Here is a 25,913-nt window from a genome sequence, read left to right on the forward strand (position 1 = left end):
GTTAGTGGTGAAGCACACCTCTCAGAACTAGAGAGGAAGAAAGATGAGGAAAGATGAGTGTGATTATGAGGATGCAGGAGCTGAAAGTATCAGGAAAGAGGAGAAAGGAGATTAGTGTATTAAAAAACAAGTGAATTGTGTCACAAATAGAGAAAAGGGAAATTCAGTTGTTCTATTCAATGAATTGGTCATGAGTTTCTTTGAGGTTTTTTGTGAATGATTCCTCAAATCGTGTGTCTTGTTCAGGAGAGGTGTGCTGTTACTTTATTATGTGAACAGGCAACATTCTAGCAACCATTCAGAACACTCTAACAACATTCTAGCGAAAATTCTTGCAACATTGTAGCAACCATTCAGAACACTCTAACAACATTCTAGCAACCATTCAGAACACACTTTCAATATTCTAGCAAACATTCTTGCAACATTCTAGCAACCATTTGTAACATTCTAACAACATTCTAGCAACCATTTGTAACATTCTAACAACATTCTAGCAACCATTCAGAACACACTTGCAACATTGTAGCAACCATTTGTAACATTCTAACAACATTCTAGCAACCATTCAGAACACACTTGCAACATTGTAGCAACCATTTGTAACATTCTAACAACATTCTAGCAACCATTGCAACATTCTAGCAACCATTTGTAACATTCTAACAACATTCTAGCAACCATTGCAACATTCTAGCAACCATTTGTAACATTGTAACAACATTCTAGCAACCATTCAGAACACACTTGCAACATTGTAGCAACCATTTGTAACATTCTAACAACATTCTAGCCACCATTGCAACATTCTAGCAACCATTTGTAACATTGTAACAACATTCTAGCAACCATTCAGAACACACTTGCAACATTGTAGCAACCATTTGTAACATTCTAACAACATTCTAGCAACCATTGCAACATTGTAGCAACCATTTGTAACATTCTAACAACATTCTAGCAAGCATTGCAACATTCTAGCAACCATTTGTAACATTGTAACAACATTCTAGCAACCATTCAGAACACACTTGCAACATTGTAGTGAACATTCTTGCAACATTCTAGCACCCATTTGGAACACACATGCAACATTCTAGCAACCATTCAGAACACTCTTTTAACATTGTAGCAACCCTCCAGAATACACTTGCAACTTTCTAGCGAACACTCTTGCAACATTTTAGCAACCATGATATTCTAGCAACCACTACCAGAAACATCATATCAACCACCCTATGACCACCCAGAACACCCATCCAGCAACATCCTAGTAACCATCCAAAAGAACCTAGCAACATCCTATCAACCATTCAGAATACTCTAGCATTAGCACCAATCACAAAGCACAGTGCTTTTTGTGTGTTTTTTCGATCTGCATCTCATTGTTCCAAATTCAGCCACACTTTAAAACTGCAATAAGAAGCCGGTGAGCTCAAGAGAGGCAAAAGAGACACTGCTGGATAGTCTTACTTCAAAATATGAGTGATTATTGCATTATTTGATTCCATATTGACTTGATCACTTTTTATTTTATTTTTACACTATTGATTTTTTTCATCCGAGGTACTGCCTCTCTTATCTTGCCTGAGTTGAATTATCTGTGAAAATTGCACTTTTTTAGACCTGTTCTGAGTAGTAAAGGTTATCAGACTGTCATACTGAGATGAAAAATTACTTGCGAAAACTGCAGTTTTCTGAGAAAGAGCCACCGAATGAGAAATAGCTTAAAGAAGCAGACGACTGGAGGTTTTGTGCTGAAATAAAGCTTTGCCTTGGCAGCTCTCACAAAAGCCCGAGACTGTCCTGTGAATTCCAAATCTAACTTTGTTTCTCTCCCGTTTCATTAAAAAAAATTTCCTTTTGAACCTCATCTTTTAAATTGTGCTTTTAACTATTCAGATGCTGCTTTCTTTTCTTGCCTCATGTGGAAATAAAGCTACTTTAAGCATAAAATATTCATATAGAATATTATCACTATAGACACTATATATTTTGCTGTGTCTCATTACCGCAGGGCAATTGTGTCACTCATACATGAATAATTCTGCATCCAAACTGTTCATAAACTATTTAAATTTCTTGCTCTTGGACTTCAAATCATTTTTGTACATTTGCAATGAATGCATTTAAATAAGTTTGACCACCTGCTGCATATTTGAGCATGCTCTTTTGAGCTCGTGTTCATGCAGAGATGCATGAATCATCATTTTCTCAGTTTCATTTTGTTAGATCTCCATCATCCAGAATGAATGTCTCAGAATTTCTTCCTCACACTGACATTCAGCCATTTCTCCCATTGTGACAGCGGTGAGATGTGATATACCTGTTTTAGCCTGAAAAAAACTGTTGGCCATTATTTTGGATCCTTACAGCGAGGGACAAACGTAGTCACGAGAGACGTTTGTCTGCTACTCAGGCACTAAAGCTGAAGGGCAGGTTCTAGATGGACTGCTGGGTCGGTCCCTGATGAACACCTGTGACATTTGACAGAATATTTTTGCAACATTCTAGCAACCATTCGGAACACACTTGCAACATTCTAGCAACCATTCGGAACACACTTGCAACATTCTAGCAACCATTCGGAACACACTTGCAACATTCTAGCAACCATTCGGAACACAATTGCAAAATTCTAGCAACCATTCAGAACACATTTGCAACATTCTAGCAACCATTCGGAACACATTTGCAACATTCTAGCAACCATTCGGAACACATTTGCAACATTCTAGCAACCATTCGGAACACATTTGCAACATTCTATCAACCATTCAGAACACACTTGCAACATTCTAGCAACCATTTGGAACACATTTGCAACATTCTAGCAACCATTCGGAACACACTTGCAACATTCTAGCAACCATTCGGAACACACTTGCAACATTCTAGCAACCATTCAGAACACACTTGCAACATTCTAGCAACCATTCGGAACACATTTGCAACATTCTATCAACCATTCAGAACACACTTGCAACATTCTAGCAACCATTTGGAACACATTTGCAACATTCTAGCAACCATTCGGAACACACTTGCAACATTCTAGCAACCATTCGGAACACACTTGCAACATTCTAGCAACCATTCAGAACACACTTGCAACATTCTAGCAACCATTCGGAACACATTTGCAACATTCTATCAACCATTCAGAACACACTTGCAACATTCTAGCAACCATTTGGAACACATTTGCAACATTCTAGCAACCATTCGGAACACACTTGCAACATTCTAGCAACCATTCGGAACACACTTGCAACATTCTAGCAACCATTCAGAACACACTTGCAACATTCTAGCAACCATTCGGAACACATTTGCAACATTCTATCAACCATTCAGAACACACTTGCAACATTCTAGCAACCATTTGGAACACATTTGCAACATTCTAGCAACCATTCGGAACACATTTGCAACATTCTAGCAACCATTCGGAACACATTTGCAACATTCTAGCAACCATTTGGAACACATTTGCAACATTCTAGCAACCATTCGGAACACATTTGCAACATTCTAGCAACCATTTGGAACACACTTGCAACATTCTAGCAACCATTCAGAACACACTTGCAACATTCTAGCAACCATTCGGAACACATTTGCAACATTCTAGCAACCATTCAGAACACACTTGCAACATTCTAGCAACCATTCGGAACACATTTGCAACATTCTAGCAACCATTTCCGTGGATAATTTAGAACTGGATTGATGTGCTTGATTTTTTTAGTGTTAAGATATTGAGGGCAAATTTACTAAACTATTTCATCTCTTTTGCAATGCCGCAATTTCCCCATGCAAGTTTATGGATGTTTGTGCAATGATTTGCATAATTCCTTTAGTGAAAGAACCCTCCATGTCAGTGCATGTCAGTGTTTTTAAATGTTATTAAATGTTTTTAAAATACCTAAACCCCATACATTTTTGAAGTGCGGATGTGTGTATGAGTGAAAACAAATCAGGCTTTAACAGAATAAATCCCTGAAGTAACTGTACCAGATGAGGTTCTGTCACATTGCTCCACCCTTGCTAAAGGAAATGTTTTTGAAGCACAGCATGGAATGGGTGGGGAACGCTTAGGAAGACGCATTAGAGTCTGTTGATCCCCAGACAACAACACAGAACGGCACATTAGTTTTGAGACTAAATAAGGCAGAGCAGCAGAGTAGATAAAAGTCTCCTGAGAGCCGAACTGTTCTCTCCGTGCCTCCATTAACCACAAGAGCTGCTATCTTGCTGTCTGCAGCAGATTGGAGCTCTTACTGGACTTCACATATCACTGTCAATTAAACTTTGACCTAGAAATGTCAGGTGATGTTTGGCAAAAAAAAATGTTCACAATACATAGATGACCAAAATCAATGATGCAAGATACGTTCAGGCCATAAAGTTCTCAACTGTCATGCTTAAACCAGATTTTTTAAAAATATCTAAAAAAATATGGATGTTTTATAAATATCACTCCAAACAAGCACTCTTTACTCTGGAATGTTCATCATAACATCATTGACAAATGTTTTTAATATCAATTCATAAATTGCATTTTTGCAATATACTGTGCAAATATTTGGAGTAAGATTTTTAATGTTTTTGAAAGAAGTCTCTTTTGCTCACCAGGGCTACATTAATTTGATCGAAATACAGTAATATTGTGAAATATTATTACAATTTAAAATAGCTGATTTCTAAGTGAATATATTGTAAAATGTAATTGTAATTTATTCTTGTGATCAAAGCTGAATTTTCCAAATGAATCACCATTACTCCAGTCAGCGTTATATTTATACTATTATTTTCAGGATTATTTGATGAATAGAAATTTCAAAAGAACAGCGTTTGTTTGAAATAGCATCTTTTGTACCATTTTGAATGTTTTACCATCACTTTCCATCACTTTGCACCAATACATCCTTGGTGAATAAAAGTATTAAATTCTTTTTTTGAACTTTTGAACAGTAGCATATAGTATTATAGTATCAATTTTATCACTTTTGTGTAATATTGCATATAGTGCAAACATATTTAACTTTATAGATGAAATGAATGAATGCAAGTTTAGTGTCTAATTCTCACTATTAACTAGTTGCTTATTATCATGCATATTACTAGGATATTGGCTGTTTATTAATACTTGTAAAGCACATATTAATGCCTTATTCTGCATGACTATATTGTAAATCCCTTAATACCTAAACTTAATAACTACCTTACTAACTACTAACAAACCCGCTGATACTGTAACAGTAAGTTCGCAAAGTGCTGATGTTTCTTCCAACATAATTAAATTTCTGGTCAAGATATAAATTATCTTTATTTTCTTCTTAAGTGCATCATTGGCTAGCTAGCGTGTATTTTAATTACCTAAAGACAGAATGAAGAAGTTGCCACTGTTTGGCTCTGAAGCGAAGCTGAGCGGAGATCTGACCGTCTGTTGTGAAGAGACTGAACCCAGATGGCCGTAAAATTTGCTCTTGAATTAATTGGAGCCGTTGGAGAGTTTTCTACTGTGCAGAATATGTCCACTGTCACTTTGAGCCTCCTGTGTAATTAAGTATCCATTTGGCCACAAAAATGTTTTTAACTTAAAAACATTTAAAGCTCTTTCATGTATTGTAGTGAAATTGCGTATTTGTGGATCAGATGGTTATTTGAAGAAGTCTTGTTGATGTGTGCATGAATTTTTTTTCAAGTATAAATATGAACCTGTGTGTGTGCATGTGATTTTAGTGAATTGTAAGTCTGATCACCATTTTGACAGTATCAGTCTAATTATGTTCTTTTGTCTCATCAGTAGTTGATGTCTAGATCAGAATGATGTGTGCTTTATAAATGAGACGTATTTTACTTTCATTCTCAGGGTATTCTTTCTCAAAGAGGATTGAACTGCCATTCTCATCTGATCTCTGGCCCTGGAGACAGACTGCTTCTCTTTGCTGTCTCTCTGTGATTTATGCTTTTCTTTGTTCCAATATAAAAGTTATCAGAGGCTTTATATTTCAATTTATTTAGGGCTTCAAGCACATAGCGCTGAAACCATATTGTAATTGTTAAAATGTCCAAGGATCAGCATTCTCCCCTAAAAGTGATCAGGCAGACAATGTCACCAAGGCTTGGCCCGATCGGTCTGACTGGGGCGCTACAGCGGTGAAAAGTATGAAATTGCTCATAACTTCTGAACCGTTAGAAGTAGGCTCAAGTGTCTTATATCGTTGGAATCCTTTTCGAGTAAATTTTCATGCATTTTGGATTTCTTGAAAAACCAACTTTAGTGAAATAGTCCTAGGTTTTGGGCCTGATCGAAACCAAACCATTGCAGTGAGATTCTCTGGAGTCTGATTGTCAATAATTATCAAAAAAGGATGAAATTTCAATATTTGATCCCTAAGGGCCACCAAAACGTTCTAAGTGTGTGGAGCCGCTTTTACTAAAATGGCTATAACTCGTGAACGGAAAGAGATATTTTCACCAAACTTGGCACACCTATGTAAGAAGTCATTCTGTGGTTGCATGAAAAAGGATGTGGCGACTGGCCACTTGGTGGCGCTATAACAGGGAAAAAAACAAGAAAATGGCTATAACAACTTCACCGTTAATCCGATCAACTTGAAAATTGGCATGCAGTGTCTATGTCTGAGGTGCCATGACTGTCTATGAGGACACTAACGTATCTCAAAAAACATGTCCGCCATCGGCCAATGAATTTTGAGCAGCTATCAGACAAGGTTAATGGAAGCTGATTGGAACGAAACTTGCTGTGCCTGGGGGCGCCTTTCAAATTTTTCACATGCATAAAGGTTTGTGTATCGTGCAATTTTTCACACACACCTATGACATTTATACCACATGGTAGAACTCCTCATTCTGAGCAACTTTGCCTCTAGGACCACCGCTGTCCATCGAATCATTCATTAAATATTAGAGATTATTTAAAAAAACAACTTTAGCAAACTAGTCCTAGGTTTTTGGCTCAACCTCGATAAAACCATTGAGGCACAATTCTCGGGACTCTCTAGGTCAATAGTCATCAAAAAATGGTGAACTTTTTCCTTTGGATAGCTATAGCAGGGTCATTTAATAACAGACATGGCCAAGTCTACCCAAAAGCCAATCATTCCTAAATAAAAAAACACAGAAATTGAGCACATGTGGCACATGATTCTTTAAAAAGCTTTAAAAACCAAGTATTTCCTATTGCCTGTATTTGTTGTAAATGGTCTTATAGAGTGACGACTGATAATTATATGCATTTTATGTAAGTATCTGCTATATTTCATATGTCACACAGGGTTAAGCATATCATAGAGACTTCGCAATGGCAAGTATTTCTCCCAAATCCTTTTTGCATACCATTTTTTCTTAGTCTGGTTGGCTTTATATGATTTTTAGATCTTGCACCAGAGTTTTCCACTTACATTCACGTTCTGAAAGTCAAGCTTCACCCCTGACGTCAAGCTCAAGTGTCATCAAACCACAAAAGCTCAACTGGAGGGCTAAAAGAATCTCTCGTGTCTTTCGGGAGGCTGATAAATGTCAGAGAGCCCAATGTTCAGCGACGTGCTCAGGGAGGAAGTGATTTAGACAATCTGTCAGCTGCGATCCAGCCATGAATGAGTACTGTCAGATACTGCTGTGTATATTCCTCTTTTTCCTCTTTGGACTCTTGATGGATGACACGTTCTTCATTTTAGCTAATAATAAGAGCAGATGCACTAACAGCAGATGGTAGTTCAGGTATCAAGGTTGATCTACGACATGTGCCATCAGTAAAAAGCATTGCCAGGTGTTCATCTGACCTAATACAGATGGTTGCTGTGGGCAGAGGACACTACATTTCAGATGTTGTCTCAGCTTCCGGACCATTTACTAACTGTTTGATGTGTATTGCACACAAATTGCAAGCTACGTCTCAATATCTGGGAGTCAAAGTGCTTAGTTTTGTATCAGGCCATCAGGAAATAAAATCTTATTTAAACAGTACTAGTTTGATATTATGAATGATAAGTGAAGAATAACTAACTTCCAAAGTTTGCATGGTTTGGGGCCTCAAATGTTTGAAAGACTCAGTTTTGTATGAGCAGTTTAGTAGGAAATAAACTAGATATGCACATGCAATTGTTTAAATCTGTACTTAATACATTTGGATGGACACATGTTTCCACTTATTTGATATTTAAAGGGATAATTCAATCCATAAGACTTTCTTTCATCTTTGGAACACAAATGAAGATATTGTTTAATGAAATCTGGATTTATTTTATGAACGTTTTGCATGTGTCAGAGTTTTGGATGTGTAGACTTTCAATGGAGGGACAGAAATCCCTCAGATTTCATTAAGAATATCTTGTGCTCTGAAGATAAACAAAAGTTTGGAACGACATGGGGGTGAGTAATTGATGACAGAGTTTCCATTTTTTGGGTGAACTGTCCCTTTAATGTACACAGAGTTTTTGTTGTTAAATCTGCCCATAAACAGCACATAAAAGCAGAAGAAACTGTGATTGGTCGCTTTACATGTCCATCCGCCGTCTCTTTCTGTCTAAATGGGTTTATTTGCATTCTAGACGAAAAGTGATTTCAAGTATCCACATATAATTAATGCGCTAAAGTTAAATGGAAAAAGATTTTAAAGACACTTGATCATTTGCATTTCCATCAGAAAAAATTCTTGGATGGAAGCTTGGCAACAGATGTGTTTGCTGATTCTCTATCTTGTGTCCTCTTGCAGATGACGGAAAGCTGTCCTTCGAGGAGTTCAAAGCCTATTTTGCAGACGGGATTCTCACAACCGACGAGCTTCGGGAGCTGTTCTACTCCATCGATGGACGGCAAACAAAGTATATACTTCAACCATCACAAACACAAAGCAAATTCACTTAAAAGTTGCCTCTTTGCACACAGAATTTCAGTGCAAAAAACCTGTCTTAGGCCCTGTTTAGACTACACATGGTATTAAGGTGTATTATTATATATTGCAACTTATTTTCTGGTGCAATTAATAATTAATTACTGCATTACTGCCCTTAGAAGGCAAGCAGAATATTATTTAAAAATCCTTCATCTGCATTTTTAATTAATCATGACTGCAATAATTCATGAAATGATGATTAAATGATAGAGCAGAGCATTATAATCACATCTATCCAGATGCACGTTGTGGTCGAGAACACTTTCTGCATTTTAAGATCGATTCAGTTGTTTTTGTGATGCTGTACAGTCACATTAAATTAAAGTCACTTGATTGTTGCTTCCTCCACAACCGACTTGCACTAATTATTTGTGCCTTTTGCATCGTTATCTGATTTGCATAATTCCTTTGGTGAATCAGGAGCTAAAACAACGTAAACAGAGCGTGCAATCAGTAGGCGCAGTTCATACTTACTGAACTCCCACCTTAGTTTACTTTAGCCTTTGAGTTAGGTGACCTGTATCCTTGGCAACCTTACATTTTCATTCCCTAATTAGTCGCCTTTCAGAATAGCGTGATTATATTGCACCACATGCCATAGCTTTTGAAGCATCTGGAAAGAAAACGAACAAGCATTCGAACGTTCACGCGCAGGAGGATCAAAGTATTACCCGAGGTGGCGTGTATGAATCAAAGCGTTGAGAACTGAGTTCCAGGAAGCCAAGGCATCGACAGAACAAAGCTGCAAATTTGACTTCACAAAGAACCACATTGCAGAGCTGCGACACACACACACACACACACACACACAAAGAAACGCAAAGTTCCAAGCTTAGATTTTCCTCTGAAAATGGAGCATATTTCGGCAATCAATCAGAATGGTCACTGGGTAATTACTGTATTCAGAAACCTGTAGTAATTTAGTCTTGTTAAGTTAGGTCTGCTGCATGCAAATTCTTTTTAAGCAGCTCCCGTCCTCATTACGACGTTAAATCAGTCTGTTGATTTGCAAACCCCTGGGAATTATTTAATGGGAAAATGACCTTATTTTTTTCTTTATGCCATGAATAAATGTACCTGCTGGAATTTGTGTTAGTGGGCGTGAATTGTATGGCCACATATGCAAACTTTCAGAAACTTTCAAAAATGACACTTTTTACATTATTATTGCATGTTTCTGGTCCTATTATGAATGATTCAGCAGTGCATGTTATTCTAAACAACAAATGTCTTTCCATTTCAGCTGACATCATCAATCCCTCTTATTTTTCATCCTTCTGTCATATAGAGACACTTTTAACCATCCAGTCAATTCCAGATAGATAAAATCCATCCAAATAAATCAGTTTACATTTGGGATGCACCGATATGAAAATTTTAGCCGATACCGATAACCGATAATTTTTTATTTTTAAAAGTCAATAACCGATATATTGGCCGATAAATCTAAATCCAAATTTTTAGATAATTTTTTAGAGCCTGATTACAAAAACAAAAGTTTCACCTTTATAAGCCATGTCCCAAGCACAGAATTATTATAATATTATGTAGCTTATATAACAGATTTGCGTTGCATGTTGAACTTAACTGTATTTTGTCTTTTTGAAATGATTTCAATCATATTTCAAGCAATTCAAAACCATCATTATGAACAGTGCACATCTGAAGTGTCTCAGCTGAAGGAAATAATCCATTATTTATCAGCTTTAATATATCGGCCAAATTTTCTTAACGGGCCGATGACGATAACATTAAAAACGAACACATATCTGCCGATACCAATATTGTGCATCCCTAGTTTACATCAATAAAGTGGCCTGTTCCATTGGCATGTCTCAAATAAGATCAAATGTTTTATGCCGGGTTCAGACTACACAATATTTTTGTCTATTACGATAGTCACTGTGTCAGATTATACGATTTTGACTCTTAAATTCTTAAATGTTGCTTCCCGGCCAATCATTGCTTGCCATCTTCAACGACATGTGTGATGTATCACAGACGCAGCATCGGTTGTTGTCCACCATGTTACACTGTACAAGATAAAACGATTGATTCTTTTCTTATGGAAGGCCATTAGGGCCAAAACATGTGATCACTTTTTGACCCTGATGGCCTTCCATAGATTCTTGTGTCCCTGTGCCCATTGTCATTTACAAATCACCACACCACTCTATATCAAACAGATTGTGCCAAAATCAGGCTGATATTGTGTAATCGTGAACACAGCATTAGTCTCTGGATAGTAGTATGTTAATAGACACCAGTTTGGATATGCTTGTCAATCCAATTTAATTACCCAATTCATTCAGCTAGTCCCTTTTCTCCTTTTGCTTTTTTTTTCTCCATCCCTCAGTCTCAGCGAAATATTAAAAGTCCATTAATGCTATCAGGGAGCACTCAAAGCAAATTCAGCCAATTATGGAGCCTGAGACTACACAGTGTTCATAATTGTGTTTTGGCTGCGATGGCAATTTAATGTGACAACATGCACTGGGGTATTTAGATTTGTGTTCAGTCGGCATAAGAATATGAATGTGGAGTTCTGCATGAAAATGCACAATCCAAAAGGTGTGGGATGGTGTGATTGTGCAATGCTTTATTCTTTGGCATGTTTCCTCCATACTAGTAACTCATGGAGATTATCTACATCTTTGATTTTAGGGTCAGGATAGTTTTGTATCTCATATATCAACTATATAATATTATATTATATTATATTATATTATATTATATTATATTATATTATATTATATTATATTATATTCATTATATTATATTCATTATATTATATTATATTTGATAGCAGAAATCGTCTCGGTTACATAGGTAACCCTCGTTCCCTGAAGGAGGGAACGGAGACGTACGTCGGACAGACCGACGAATAGGAATCTCGCTAGAGAGGCCAATCTACTTCGAGTGTAACTAAACGAGCCAATGCACATTGGCATGCAATCATATGCATCAGCTGCTTGCCTCGCAGCGCGGGTATATAATGAGCAGCAGGTGCGTTGCATCTTCAGGTTTTCGCTGAGGAGCCGAACCGAGCAGGCGGCAGCATCAGCAGGACAACGCCTGTGGCGACGGGACGTACGTCTCCGTTCCCTCCTTCAGGGAACGAGGGTTACCTATGTAACCGAGACGTTCCCATTCAGTCGGTCACGTTCGACGTACGTCGGACAGACCGACGAATAGGAATCCCTACCAAAGCGCCACAGGAGCTGCCCTCTTCCAGCGCTCTGACGTGAGCCACCTGAACCCCCTTGCCTAAGGACGGTGGGACCAGGCTCACGCAGAGAGGGTCGATCACTGTTGTTCCCAAAACCCACTCAGTGCGACAATTGGATAACGCTGGGAAAGCGTAGCCTTACATGCGATAAGGAACGCTGCGGAAGCCATATCCTTCCCCGAAGGAGTTATATGGATAAGTACATATGGACTAACCTTGTAGGTTGTACAACATATGGAAGAACTGGGGTGACTCCACTCGATGAGAGATGGGTTCTCCCAGAGGGAAAGACACGGGCTTCGTTTAGGAGCAGCCGTGGAAAAAGCCATATGGGATCCCCGTAGGGTCACACATATGTAACCCAGCCTAAATCCGGTTCTCAAGGATACAACGGAGTATAGGCCTGGCGCCAGACGCTCCGCCACGTCGGCTGCCGAAGGGTAACCGGAGGACTCAACAGGGTCTGCCCGTAGGGACTCTCTGGAGAATAGAATGCGCATGTAGCGCAGCAAGCCGACACTAAGCCGGGGCCTCTCCGTGCCTCTGACCTGAGGCGAGAACACGGGAGGAGACCGGCTCGACACGAAGGCTATAGTATCTAGCGAACGTGTTAGGTGTCGCCCAGCCCGCAGCTCTACAAATGTCTGTTAGCGAGGCGCCACGAGCCAGTGCCCAGGAGGATGCCACACCTCTCGTGGAGTGGGCATGCAACCTGAGCGGGCAGGGCACGCCCTGAGCTTGGTAAGCCAGGGCGATGGCATCCACTATCCAGTGGGCCATCCTCTGCTTGGAGACAGCCTTTCCCTTCTGCTGGCCTCCGTAACAGACAAAGAGCTGGTCTGAGGTCCTGAAGCTTCGAGTTCTGTCTAAGTACAGTCGCAAGGCGCGAACTGGACAGAGCAAAGCCAGGGCTGGGTCTGCCTCCTCCGAGGGCAGCGCTTGCAGGCTCACTACCTGGTCCCTGAAGGGAGTGGTAGGAACCTTGGGCACGTAGCCAGGCCGGGGTCTCAGTACCACGTGGCTGTCACCCGGCCCGAACTCTAGGCACGATTCGTCGACCGAAAATGACTGCAGGTCCCCTACCCTCTTGATGGAGGCCAATGCCACCAGCAGCAAAGTCTTCATAGAGAGAATCTTTAAGTCTGCTGACAGCAAAGGCTCAAAGGGAGCAATCTGGAGTGCTCTGAGCACCAGAGTAAGGTCCCAAGAGGGTATGGAGGGGGACGAGGAGGATTTAACCGTCTCGCCCCCTAAGGAACCTGATGACCAGGTCGTGCTGACCAACAGATTTGCCATCTATGTGGTCGTGGTAAGCGGATATGGCAGCAGTATGGACTTTGAGGGTGGAGGGGGACAGCCTACGCTCCAACCCTTGCTGCAAGAAGGAAAGCACGACTCCGATCGAGCATCTTCGGGGGTCTTCTCGACGAGAAGAACACCACTCGACGAACAGGTTCCACTTCGAGGCGTAAGCACGTCTCGTAGACAGTGCACGTGCCGAAGTGATGGTGTTAAGTACCTCAGGGGGTAAGTCACCTAGAACCTCCGCGTCCCGTCCAGGGACCAGACATGGAGTTTCCAGAGGTCTGGACGCGGGTGCCAAAGAGTGCCCCGTCTCTGAGAGAGGAGGTCCTTCCTCAGAGGGATGGGCCAGGGAGGGGCTGTCGCGAGGAGTGAGAGTTCTGGGAACCAGGTCCGGTTGGGCCAGTAAGGCGCAACTAACAAGACCTGCTCCTCGTCCTCCCTGACTTTGCACAGGGTCTGTGCAAGTAGGCTCACTGGGGGAAACGCATATTTGCGCAGGCCCCGGGGCCAGCTGAGAGCCAGTGCATCTGTCCCGAGTGTTCCCTCGGTCAGAGAGTAAAACAACTGGCAGTGGGAGGTTTCTGGTGAGGCAAACAGGTCTACCTGAGCCTCTCCGAACTCTCTCCAGATCAGCTGAACCACCTGGGGGTGGAGTCGCCACTCTCCGGGCAGCGCAGCTCGTGATAGCTCGTCGGCCACACGGTTGAGCACACCGGGGACATGAATGGCGCGAAGCGACCTCAGATGCTTCCGACTCCACAGGAGGAGATGGCGGGCGAGTTGCGACATGCGACGGGAGCGTAGACCACCTTGACGGTTGATGTACGCAACGGTCGCAGTGTTGTCCGTACGGACCAGTACATGCTTGCCCTGAAGCAGGCCTTTGAGGCGGCTCAGGGCAAGGCGTACTGCCAGCAACTCGAGGCAATTGATGTGCCAATGCAGATGGGGTCCCGTCCAAACCCCTGAGACTGCATGCCCGTTGTACGTGGCACCCCAGCCGGTGGCAGAAGCATCTGTGAAAACCACAGCATGCCGGGACACTTGTTCTAGGGGCACTCCTGCCCGAAGAAACAAAGGGTCCGACCACGGACTGAAGGTTCGGCGGCACTCCTGAGTGATTGGCACCCGGAGCGTGCCGCGTTGCCACACCCATCTCGGGACTCGGCCGTGAAGCCAGTGCTGAAGCGGTCTCATATGAAGCAGACCGAGCGGTGTTACAGCCGCTGCAGCCGCCATATGCCCCAGGAGCCTCTGAAAGAACTTCAGTGGGACCGCTGTCCTGCCATTGAACGTATTCAGGCAGTTCAACACCGACCGAGCACGTTCCTCTGTGAGGCGTGCTATCTGTTCGACCGAATCCAACTCCATACCGAGAAAAGAGATCCTCTGCACTGGGGCGAGTTTGCTCTTTTCCCAGTTGACCCGAAGCCCCAACTGGCTGAGGTGACTGAGCACCAAATCCCTGTGTTCGCACAACTGATCCCGAGACTGTGCTAGGATAAGCCAGTCGTCTAGATAGTTGAGAATGCGAACACCCTGTTCTCTCATGGGAACAAGGGCTCCCTCCACGACTTTCGTGAAGACGCGGGGAGACAGGGCCAGCCCGAAGGGTAGGACTCTGTACTGATATGCTCGACCTTCGAACGCGAATCTCAGGAATGGCCTGTGTCGCGGAAGAATCGAAACATGGAAGTACGCGTCCTTCAGGTCGATCGCTGCAAACCAATCTCGGGGACGGATGCACTCGAAAATGCGTTTCTGCGTGAGCATTTTGAACGGTAGCTTGTGAAGGCTCCGATTCAAAACTCGCAGGTCCAAGATCGGTCGTAACCCGCCGCTTTTCTTGGGTACAATGAAGTAGGGGCTGTAGAACCCCGACCTCAAATCGGCTGGAGGGACCGGCTCTATCGCGTCCTTCGCCAGTAGGACTGCAATCTCCGCACGCAGAACAGGGGCATCGACATCTTTCACTGAAGTGAAGAGGACGCCCCTGAACTTGGGGGGACGCCGGGCGAACTGAATCGCATAGCCGAGCCTGATGGTCCGAAGGAGCCAGCGAGACGGACTGGGGAGCGCTAGCCAGGCTCTCAGAGACCGCGCAAGCGGCACCAAGGGGACCACCGGCGTACCCGCCGCGGGGCAGCGAGGTGGAACGCAGGGACGCGGCCCGGGAGGCTCTCTGTGTGAGGCGGCCCGAAGCGGGGTCACAGTGTGCTGTGCAACACTTACCTGCTTCCACGGGTGGACAGAGGGAGCAGTCGAGGTTTTGCCTACCTGCTGCTCGCTGCTGTCCGCTGGCGACAGAAGAGGTGGATGAGAGTGGTGAGGTTCTAGCCCTCCCACTGCTCTCCGAGCCCTCTTCGGACCCGGAGATAGAGGAAACTGCTCTTTTATTGAAAATTTGGGTACCGCTGGCCGTTGAGCCAGCGGCGGAACAAAAAGGGGAAACAAAAGATTCTCCACCCGGCCCTCCTCCGGGGGAAGGAGCGGTGCGGTCACCACCTCCTGAAGAGCAGTCCCGTCCATCTCCGGGTCGCCCGTCCTAGGGCCGCTTGGACTTGGCCTTGCCACCCTTCTTCTTAGGGGGTGGCTGGACGGGCTGGGCACCCCGCCCGCGACCGGCTCCACGACGCCGCTTGGATGGAGGCTGCTGCTGCTGGGGCGTCGGAGCGGGGGCGGCTGCAGGGGGGCGCCCTCGGCGACGGGCAGTCTGAGGTGCCGCCGGCGGTGGAGGTGCAGCAGCTGACCGCCTCGGCAGGATGTGACTGATCGCCTCTGACTGCTTTTGTACAGCCGAGAACTGTTGGGCAAAGTTCTCGACCGCGTCGCCGAAGAGGCCGGTCTGGGACACGGGGGAATTAAGAAACCTGACTTTGTCGGTATCCCTCATGTCCGCAAGACACAGCCATAGATGGCGTTCCTGGACCACCATGGTGGACATCGCACGACCCACTGACCGCGCCGTAACCTTCGTCGCTCGGAGCGCGAGGTCCGTCGCGGCACGAAGTTCTTGTAGAACTTGCGGATCGTGACCACCCTCGTGCAGGTCCTTCAGTGCCTTGGCCTGATGGACCTGCAACAACGCCATAGCGTGTAAGGCGGAAGCGGCTTCCCCACAGGCCTGATAAGCCTTGCCGGTAAGATCCGACGAGTACTTACAGGCCCGGGAAGGGAGAGACGGCTCCCCCCGCCAGGTGGAGTTAGGGCACAGTTGCATAGCAACGGCCCGTTCCACAGGGGGTATGCGCGTATAACCCTTAGCCGCTCCACCATCAAGGGTGGTGAGGGAGGAGGACCCACCGACACGGCTTCGGGCCGTAAAAGGTGCCGTCCACGTGCCAGTGAGCTCTTCATGCACCTCCGGGAAGAAAGGCACTGGGGTGGGGGGCTGAGAACCAGCCCTTGCCACCCCGAGATACCAATCATCCAACCTCGAGGGCTCGGGACACGGTGGAGGGTTCCACACGAGCCCGACCCTGTTGGCGGCCCGGGAAAGCATAGCCATCATTTCCGGGTCTGAATCGGGCACAGTCGTCACTCCCGAGGGAGGCAGCTGCGCCGAATCGTCATCCCCAGAAGCGTCAGGCTCACCCTCCGATGCAGCGATCGACATCCGGTCGTCTTGGGGAGCTCCGAAGGATACGGATGGTACACACCTCTGGGGTGGTCCACCGCGTTCCCCCGGCAGCTCTACTGGCTGCGGAGCGCAAGAGGGGTGAGGGTTCCTAGGGGGTTGGTTCCCCGAAGGAAACGCGCTCACCGTGATCCTCAAGTCACCAGCCCCGCCGCCCGAAGCAACCCTCTGAGGAGGATTGGAACGAGGCGTCGGGACCGGGACTCCACCCCTTTGCAGAAAGTGGAGTCTCGACCGCAGCTCCGCGACGGTCATCTTCCCACAATGGGTACATGACTCGTCCACAAACGCCGCCTCAGCGTGCCTTAAGCCCAAGCACGCGATACAGCGCTGGTGACCATCCCGAGGCGCCAGGTAACGACCGCATCCAGAAACACACAAGTAGAACGACATCTTTAAAAAGACGCGAACTACTCGTGTAAGCTCTTTCAAGGACTGACTCTTTTAGGTGCTGAAGCACGCAGGGGAAAAGCCGCTGCAGCACAGACAGGGAATGTGCAGCCTGTCGTGTGCACTCTCCTTGAAGGCGCTCTCTTACCAGCTGTAATAACAGCTTTTTAGCGCTCTAGGCGCACCGTTTCACCAGCCGTGAGAACGGCCTTCACGCTGATTACAGCTTTTGCTCAAATAAAAAAGGCAAAGAAAAACAAAGGAGAAATCGGCCCCGCTGCTGCGCTGTCCGCCTGCACCGCAACCAAGAGACGTCTCGAAGAGCAGACTCGTTCACACTCGTGGTTTCAGTAGCTATCTTCTTCAGTGTTGAGAAGGTTTGGCTCCGAAGCGAAAAGCTGAAGATGCAACGCACCTGCTGCTCATTATATACCCGCGCTGCGAGGCAAGCAGCTGATGCATATGATTGCATGCCAATGTGCATTGGCTCGTTTAGTTACACTCGAAGTAGATTGGCCTCTCTAGCGAGATTCCTATTCGTCGGTCTGTCCGACGTACGTCGAACGTGACCGACTGAATGGGAACAAAAGTTTGCAATACACATTAGAAAATTAATGTATTATTTTAAAGTAAAATTAGAAAATAGACTATGCTATACAATAGAGTTTACACAATATGCACGTAATATAAATATTATACAGACTGTTTACGCTGTGCAAAAACAGTGTGAAAAATATTGCTCTTTGCTTCATTATTTATTTATTTTTGTGGGTCAGTGGTATAGAGAGACGCTGTTTGCACATAATTTATCACATTGGATTCAATCATTTTAGCACAAATCTGAGTTTGTAAAAGTCATAAAGTGTTTAAGTATAGGATTTTTCTGTTGTACTGGTTTTACCCCATTAGCAAGATCATTATCTCGGCAAAGTTACCATCTGCTGAGAAATATCACCTCAGTCCTGCGATGTTAACAGAACGAAACATAATTGGACTGTTTACACTTTAAAATTCTGGCGAAGCTGTGGACGGCCCACACATCCTCCTCGCTAATGACACCACTTTCAAATCCTTGACTCTTCTCCAATTCAATTAAGGCTTTTTTTTCTTCTGACTCATTTTATTCTCTCTCCTCTTCCCTTTCCAGTAACCTCGATACAGACAAACTATCAGGTAGGTGTGGATCATTCTTTTAAATTATAATACTGGAAAGAAAATAAAGAATGGAGTGTTTCAAGTGGCAGTAATTAAAAAAGAAATGTACATGGAGGAAACTTGGGTTCTTCAAACATTTCACATTTCCTGCCTTTAAGAATTTATTAGTGGTTTGTTATTCCCTTGCAAGGTCATATTTTGTTTAATTTGATTGAATTAAGGCTTCTTTTAATTAAATAGCTATACTGAGAATCTGAACATTTGCCATGTCACCCTGTTTTGCAATATTATCCGTCTTGAATAGTTTGCAAGATTAAGATTTGTTGAAATCAGTATACTATTTCAAAGGTGCTAGTCATTGTCTGGTGGATTTTTGAAGTGTTCAGATTAATGCAAGGCTGCCACAACTTAAATGAGAGTAATTAATTTTAAGTAAATTAGTTTAGCTAGTTTCCAATGCAAAACCTTATGCAACCAAGGGGTCTGTAATGTCAATAAAATTATGAAATTGCAGTCATAATAGAGCACAACAATCAGTTCTGGATATAAAAATCCCATTATATTTAATTGCATTTTCTCCACAAAGATTTTTTTTTAAATATTAAAAATAGTAATTATCTTTTTTTTGCTGCTGGATTTAGTGGCCTTTTAATGACTTAAAAATGTTTATTACAAAATTTTCTGAGATCCCTGTGGAAAAACTGAATAGGAAAAAGCTTGCATAAAACTGTGCTGATTGTTCTGTGCTCTGAGTTCAGAGAGTAAAGATGGTCATATTGGATGACAAATAATGATCTGAAGTGAAAACCTTCCTGTCCTCCGAACAGCGTAGCTACATAATTCATTGGCTCATTTACTCAAGCTGATATCGACAGCAGCGCTGAAGAGCCACAGTCGCCTGTTTACGAGCATTGCAGCTTTTAATCTACACCTGCAAGTGTGTGTGTGAGTGTGTGTGTGATGGAGGACAATCTGGTGATAAAAACAAACTATAAAGCTTGATCATTTCAGACATCATTTCCTCCGACTTCTCAGTTTCGTATGTGGTAAATGACTCTGTAACCATATAACAAATTTTGTTTTTGGCCTATAATTCTCTCTCTCTCTCGCTCTTCCTTGCTGTTTTCAGTTTAAATTGACAATGAAAATGACACAAACTCAGTAAACATGCATAAATGCACAGTTAAAAAATCCACCAGAGAAAGAATATGACTCATGTTTTGTTTCTGAACTGTAACTCATCCTCTTTCTCTTTTCAGATTACTTTTCTCAGCATCTCGGAGAATATCTGGATGTTCTGTCAGCGTTGGAGAAACTCAATGTCGCCGTCCTGAAGGCGATGGACAAGACGAAGGAGGTAAACATGGAGCGTTCTCAGAACGTTTTGGCAAGGTTCTCTCAAATGTATGAACAAACGTTCTTCCAGTAACGTTAATATAATGTTTGTTCAAAGTTATCTGGACTTTAATAACGTCCTCAAAACGTTATCACATAAACGTTACTTAAACATTGTTCATGGAGCATTTTTAAAAAAAAAACATTTTAGTTGAATGTTCCTCTAACGTTTTTTAAATGTTACTACTTGTTTCAGAACATTCAGAGAACATTCAAAAGTAACGTTCTATAATGTTTGCATAATGATAAAATGTAATGTTCCAAAACGTTTTTAAAACATTTAAAAACTGGACATTCTGAATATTCAGAAATAACGTTTTTACAACATAATAGGAACGCTAGCAAAACGTTCATTGAACATATTTTTGTTAGCAGGGTAGGATTCGAATAAGGTCATATTATATCCAGGGTTATCATTGTTAAATAAAAAATTTACTAAAAAAAAAGCTGCACTACGATAGAATGAATAAAATATAAAAATTTGATGAAAAACGTAAACTAAATGAAAATTTTGCAACTAACTGAAATAGATTGAGGCACTAAAATGACTAACTGGAAATAAATTAAAACTAAAATAAAAATAAACCTAAATTATAATATATTTTTTAAAAACCTAAACAAATAAAAATGACAAAAAAAAATAAATTCAAATAAAAACTACAAAATTTGAAATATTCTACTTACTTTGGTTTAATATTTTGTTTATGGTAAGACTTAAGTTCAGTGTTTTCAGACCAAGAAAGTGCAAACACTCAGAAATCATCTCTGTCTGCTGGCACTGATCTTTACGTTTTACTGATTATCTCTTATACTGTGTCGAGGGCAGTAATTAGATCCGACACACAGCCGATCTTTGTTAGAGCAGGATAAAGTGGCCCTTAATTTTGTTTTCAGACCGGTCGTTACATGTCAAGATGTTTCATTGATGCAGTGGATGGTGTCCTCCATCAGCAGCAGCTTAATCGTGTTTGTCTGCATTGATAATACTGCAGAATTTTAAATACTGAAGGCCTTAAATGACATTTACCTCAATGACAGATGCAGCAGGTTAAGTTCTTAAGTGTTAGTTAAGTGTTCTTCTGCAGGAGTACCAGGGTTCATCGGTTCTGGGGCAGTTTGTGACCCGTTTCATGTTGAGGGAGACGTCTAGTCAGCTGCTGTCGCTCCAGATGTCTCTGCAGTGTGCTATGGAGGCTGTGGAGGCACAAAGTAGCACCTCTCCGTGAGTTATATACACACACACGAACACTGTAAGCACAACACTTTTTTCTGTCTTTCACGCCTATAAATAAAGGTTCCAGAAAGGAGTTCCAGTGGCACCTTAGGAGATCCCTGATGAAGAAATCCTCTTGAAAGAGGAAGAGAACCTCTTAATGTTGTTTTTGCGCTCTACTAGATCAGGTTTTCATATATTGGGATTCGTTATTTGTTGCAGCTCCTCTCTTTCCAGTCTGTCAGTAACGCCAAAGAATATAGCGAATTAAGCGACACTCAATAGAATGTTCCACTGAAACACCGGCGCTCAGCCCTGCGTTTCTGCCATTTTGGGGTGAAAGGGAGTCGGCAGTCCACTAGTTACAACATATGAAATTAAATTAAGGACATGCATCAGAAAAATTGGGAATGTTGGACAATAAATATATGAATATAACAGCTTGATTTTGCAGTGTTGTCTAATGTCCGTTAAAGCAAAAGAGTCCAAAAGTGTGAATTATGCAATAACGGAAACAGCAATGCATCATGTTTGTAACGTGATCCATTAAAACTTACAGTATATATATTTCAATTCAGACCTAGTTATTATTATTATTACTCCACTAGGTCTGAAATATATTATTCGCTGCAAACATGATGATCTTAAATTTATTATTAATTTAATATTAATAAATGTGTAAAGTTGCATAAAATGGAAATACTCAATAAATTAGGCTAACTACATTACCTCAGATGGATGAATGGTTGGATTTCACAACTGGTAAAATAAAACATATATAAGACAATACAACATTTACTGTAGAAGCCATACAATTTACTGGTGACTTAATTTAAAAAAACTGTTCTATTGCGCTTCTGATTTGACAGTGAAATTCGACGATTTTGGGTGCGTAAGATGTGAAGAATTCAATGGTCCAGTTAGTATTTTCACCCCATAATGGCGGCCGTGCTACCGAAACGCCATCTAGTGGCTGTTACCCAAAAAGTATCAAAGTTTCGCATCTTGGGTTCTAAGCTCTTTGGTAACACTCTTTTTAGCCCCTCCTTCTGAAAAGCACAAAGTGCTCTGATTGGTCAGCTGGAGCAGTGTGTTGCGATTGGTCAAGCGCTTCGAGTGTGTTTGGGAAATGTCCCGCCCCTTACCATAACCGGCAATTTCAACAAACTCAACCAGGCCCCGCCCCTTTATTTTGCATATGAATTATTTAAATGAGGAATATTGTGACGTGTTCATTCCCGGAAGAAAACTCAAGACTACAATGGAGGCGTTTCAGGGAATTCTGATATAGAGGATAATTCTACTTTATTACATACAAATTTGATTTGCAGTTCTGTATTCTAATTTCAACACCAGTTCAAATCCAATTAAAATGTAGTAATTGATTTGCTTATATAAGAACCTTTTTATATTCCCATCATGTCTTACGTACGTCTTTAGACATCATAAGAACTGTGGCATCATAGGAACCTAAAAGTAGAACCTAAAAATAGTTCCTGATACAAAGGTGCGGCACAGAATCACTGCAGATCCAGTGTTTTCATGAGGCTGTAGTCTCTGCTCGCTGAGGGACGTTCACCTGTCTCAGCATTTCATATCTGTGAGAGCGAGAGAAAGAGGGAGAAACACAGAGAACAGATAAACAGAGTGCTGCAGAAATAATTGTAATGTATTCTTCATGATGAAGCACATTTGTCTTGTTTATCCATGGGGAATTTTCTTCCTCTCAAAGCAGCTGTCACAGAAACATGCCGGAATTCTCAGAGGAGCTCTAATGTGACGGAACAACAGGAAAATGTTTGCATATGTTTTATTTGCTACTAATCGCTCAATAAGCGAAAGAACATTTCTTCTGCTATAACTCTCTGACTGTAATTCCCATTTGTCAAACAGAAACTATTTCATAACACGGCTGCCTGTACAGTTCAGCGGAAGCCCAGAAACACAATGAAAGTGGAGTTTCTCGTAGTTCTGGTGAACGTCAGAATCATTTCAATCCTGTTATAGCCTTAAGGTTGCACAATTGCACAACCAATAATGGTGACAGATGTTTCTTCAGGTTTTTGACTTGCTAAGCTGAACTTCAGATCCGTTCTTCACTTATTCATTGTGTCATTTCGTACAAACACATTTTATAAAAAGTCATAAACATGCAGAGCAGTTCATAGAACATAGAAATGAGCATTCACAGTTATCTCAGTTATACTTATAATTTGACCATGCTAACCAGCATAACCAGTATATACACTATATTGCCAAAAGTATTGGGACACCCCTCCAAATCATTGACTTCAGGAGTTCCAATCACTTCCATGGCCACAAGTGTATAAAATCACAGAGCGGGGTCAGTGCATGCTGAGGCGCACAGTGCGCTGAAGTCACCAACTTTCTACAGAGTCAATAGCTACAGACCTCAAAACTTCATGTGGCCTTCAGATTAGCTCAAGAACAGTGCGTCAGAACAGATCTTCATGGAATGGGTTTCCATGGCCGAGCAGCTGCATCCAGGCCTTACATCACCAAGTGCATTTCAAAGCGTCGGATGCAGTGCTGTAAAGCACGCTTTCACTGGACTCTAGAGCAACGCTTCTCTGTCTGGCAATCTGATGGACGAGTCTGGGTTTGGCGGTTGCCAGGAGAACGGTACTTGCCTGACTGCGTTGTGCCAAGTGTAATGTTTGGTGGAGGGGGATTATGGTGTGTTTTACAGGCGTTGGGCTTGGACCCTTAGTTCCAGTGAAAGGAACTCTTAATGCTTCAGCATACCAAGCCATTTTGGACAATTTCATGCTCCCAACTTCAGTGCAGTTTGGGGATGATTCCTGTTCCAACATGACTGTGCACCAGTGCACAAAGCAAGATCCATAAAGACATGGATGAGTGAGTCTGGTGTGGAGGAACTTGACTGACCTGCACAGAGTCCTGACCTCAACACCTTTGGGATGAATTAGAGCGGAGACTGCGAGCTAGGCCTTCAACATCACTACCTGACCTCACAAATGTGCTTCTAGAAGAATGGTCAAAAATAAACACACTCCAAAACCTTGTCGAAAGCCTTCCCAGAAGAGTTGAAGCTGTTATAGCTGCAAACGGTGGGCCAACTCCGTATTAAACCCTACGGATTAAGAATGGGATGTCATTATAGTTCATGTGCACGTAAAGGCAGGCGTCCCAAAACCTTTGGCAATACAGTGTATATAACACAGCAAATTGTGCATGATATGTGGCTTTTTACAGGTTTAAAAAAAGCTAAATGCTATTTACACTACAGCACAATTGTGAGTATGATATAGCTTTTATACAATAGTTTAATAAACAATAAGTTAATAGTAAGAGACTTACATGTTGGACATATTACAAGTTATGTCTGTTTTTGCTCAGCTAACGACAATAGTTCCAAATGAAACCACAGTTGAACCGAAGCAGTTTTTCATACCCGAATGAATCAGCGTTTTTGAACAATTTGGCTGAGTGAATGATTCAGTGACTCACTCATATTTTTTTATTTAATTTCTGAATGATTCAGTCGTTTTTCAAAGAATTGGTTGAATGAATGATTCAGTGACTCTCTCATAAAGACAATAGCTGTGTCCAAAATTGAATACTTCTCTACTATATAGTATGCGAAAAACAGTACGCCAGCAGAGTAGTATGTCCGAATTCGTAGTATTCGAAAAACAGTAGTCGAAAAGTCCCTGGATGACCTACTACTTCCAGTGAGATTCTGAAGTTCGCATTTGATGGACAGTTTACTATCCCGTGAGGCCAAGGGAGAGGATTTATCAATGGAGGTGATGTAACTGGCGCTGGTAGGTCACGTGATAATGTAGTATGTCCGGATTACATTCTATATAGATACTATATAGATCGTACTTTTTTAACGGTCACGAAGTAAGTTCAAATTCAAATGAAGTACCTGTTCAGTATGCGATTCCGAAGCAGCGATCTTGTTTTTGTGTTTTTGTTATTTATTTTTAATCTTGATGCATTACTATTATGTTTTCTCAAGATAATTTGTTTTGTAGAAATGACCTTTTTTATGTTTAAATAATGAGAATAATACATTTTGTAATTGTGTTTGGTGCTGTGGATGTCTCTGTTTACAGCGCCAAATTCAGTTACAAGTTAATATTTATTGACTTACATTTTAGACATAATATTACAGGTTATGTCTGTTTTTGCTCCACTAACAACAATAGTTCCAAACAAAACCACAGCTGAACCATAGCATTTTTTTATTCTTGAATGAATCAGCATTTTTGAATGAATGATTCAGTGACTCACTCATAAAGACTTGTTTATTTTCTGAATGATTCAGTCATTGTTGAAAGAATTGGTTGAGTGAATGATTCAATGACTCACTCATAAAGACAATTTGTTACTGAATGTTTCAGTGTTTTTGAGTGAATCATTTAAATTAGACTATTAATTCAACATTCAGTTATGAAGTCACTTGTCGCCACCTACTGGTGCAAGTATGTTACTGCACCCAGCACTATATCAGGCCTTTTGTCCAGCCCAATGTATAAATAGTAAAGCTAGTCTAAAGTTATGTAATATTCATGCGTTATCTTGATGCATTACCATTACATTTTCTCAAGATAATTTGTTTTGTAGAAATGACCTTTTTTATGTTTAAATAATGAGAATAATACATTTTGTA

At 42.0% G+C, this 25,913-nt stretch overlaps 1 protein-coding gene across 1 annotated transcript in view; it reads left to right on the forward strand.

Annotated features, from left to right (window-relative positions):
• necab3 (N-terminal EF-hand calcium binding protein 3) overlaps positions 1 to 25,913 on the forward strand; it is a 47,757-nt gene that overhangs the window by 15,682 nt on the left and 6,162 nt on the right. Inside the window, exons 3-6 of the mRNA XM_067374018.1 lie at positions 8,747 to 8,855; positions 18,635 to 18,660; positions 19,902 to 19,999; positions 21,123 to 21,259. Coding sequence (XP_067230119.1) covers positions 8,747 to 8,855; positions 18,635 to 18,660; positions 19,902 to 19,999; positions 21,123 to 21,259 — 370 coding nt within the window. The remainder of the gene's footprint in view (positions 1 to 8,746; positions 8,856 to 18,634; positions 18,661 to 19,901; positions 20,000 to 21,122; positions 21,260 to 25,913) is intronic.

The sequence above is a fragment of the Chanodichthys erythropterus genome, chromosome 21 (assembly GCF_024489055.1).
Source record: "Chanodichthys erythropterus isolate Z2021 chromosome 21, ASM2448905v1, whole genome shotgun sequence".
Lineage (NCBI taxonomy): Eukaryota > Metazoa > Chordata > Actinopteri > Cypriniformes > Xenocyprididae > Chanodichthys > Chanodichthys erythropterus.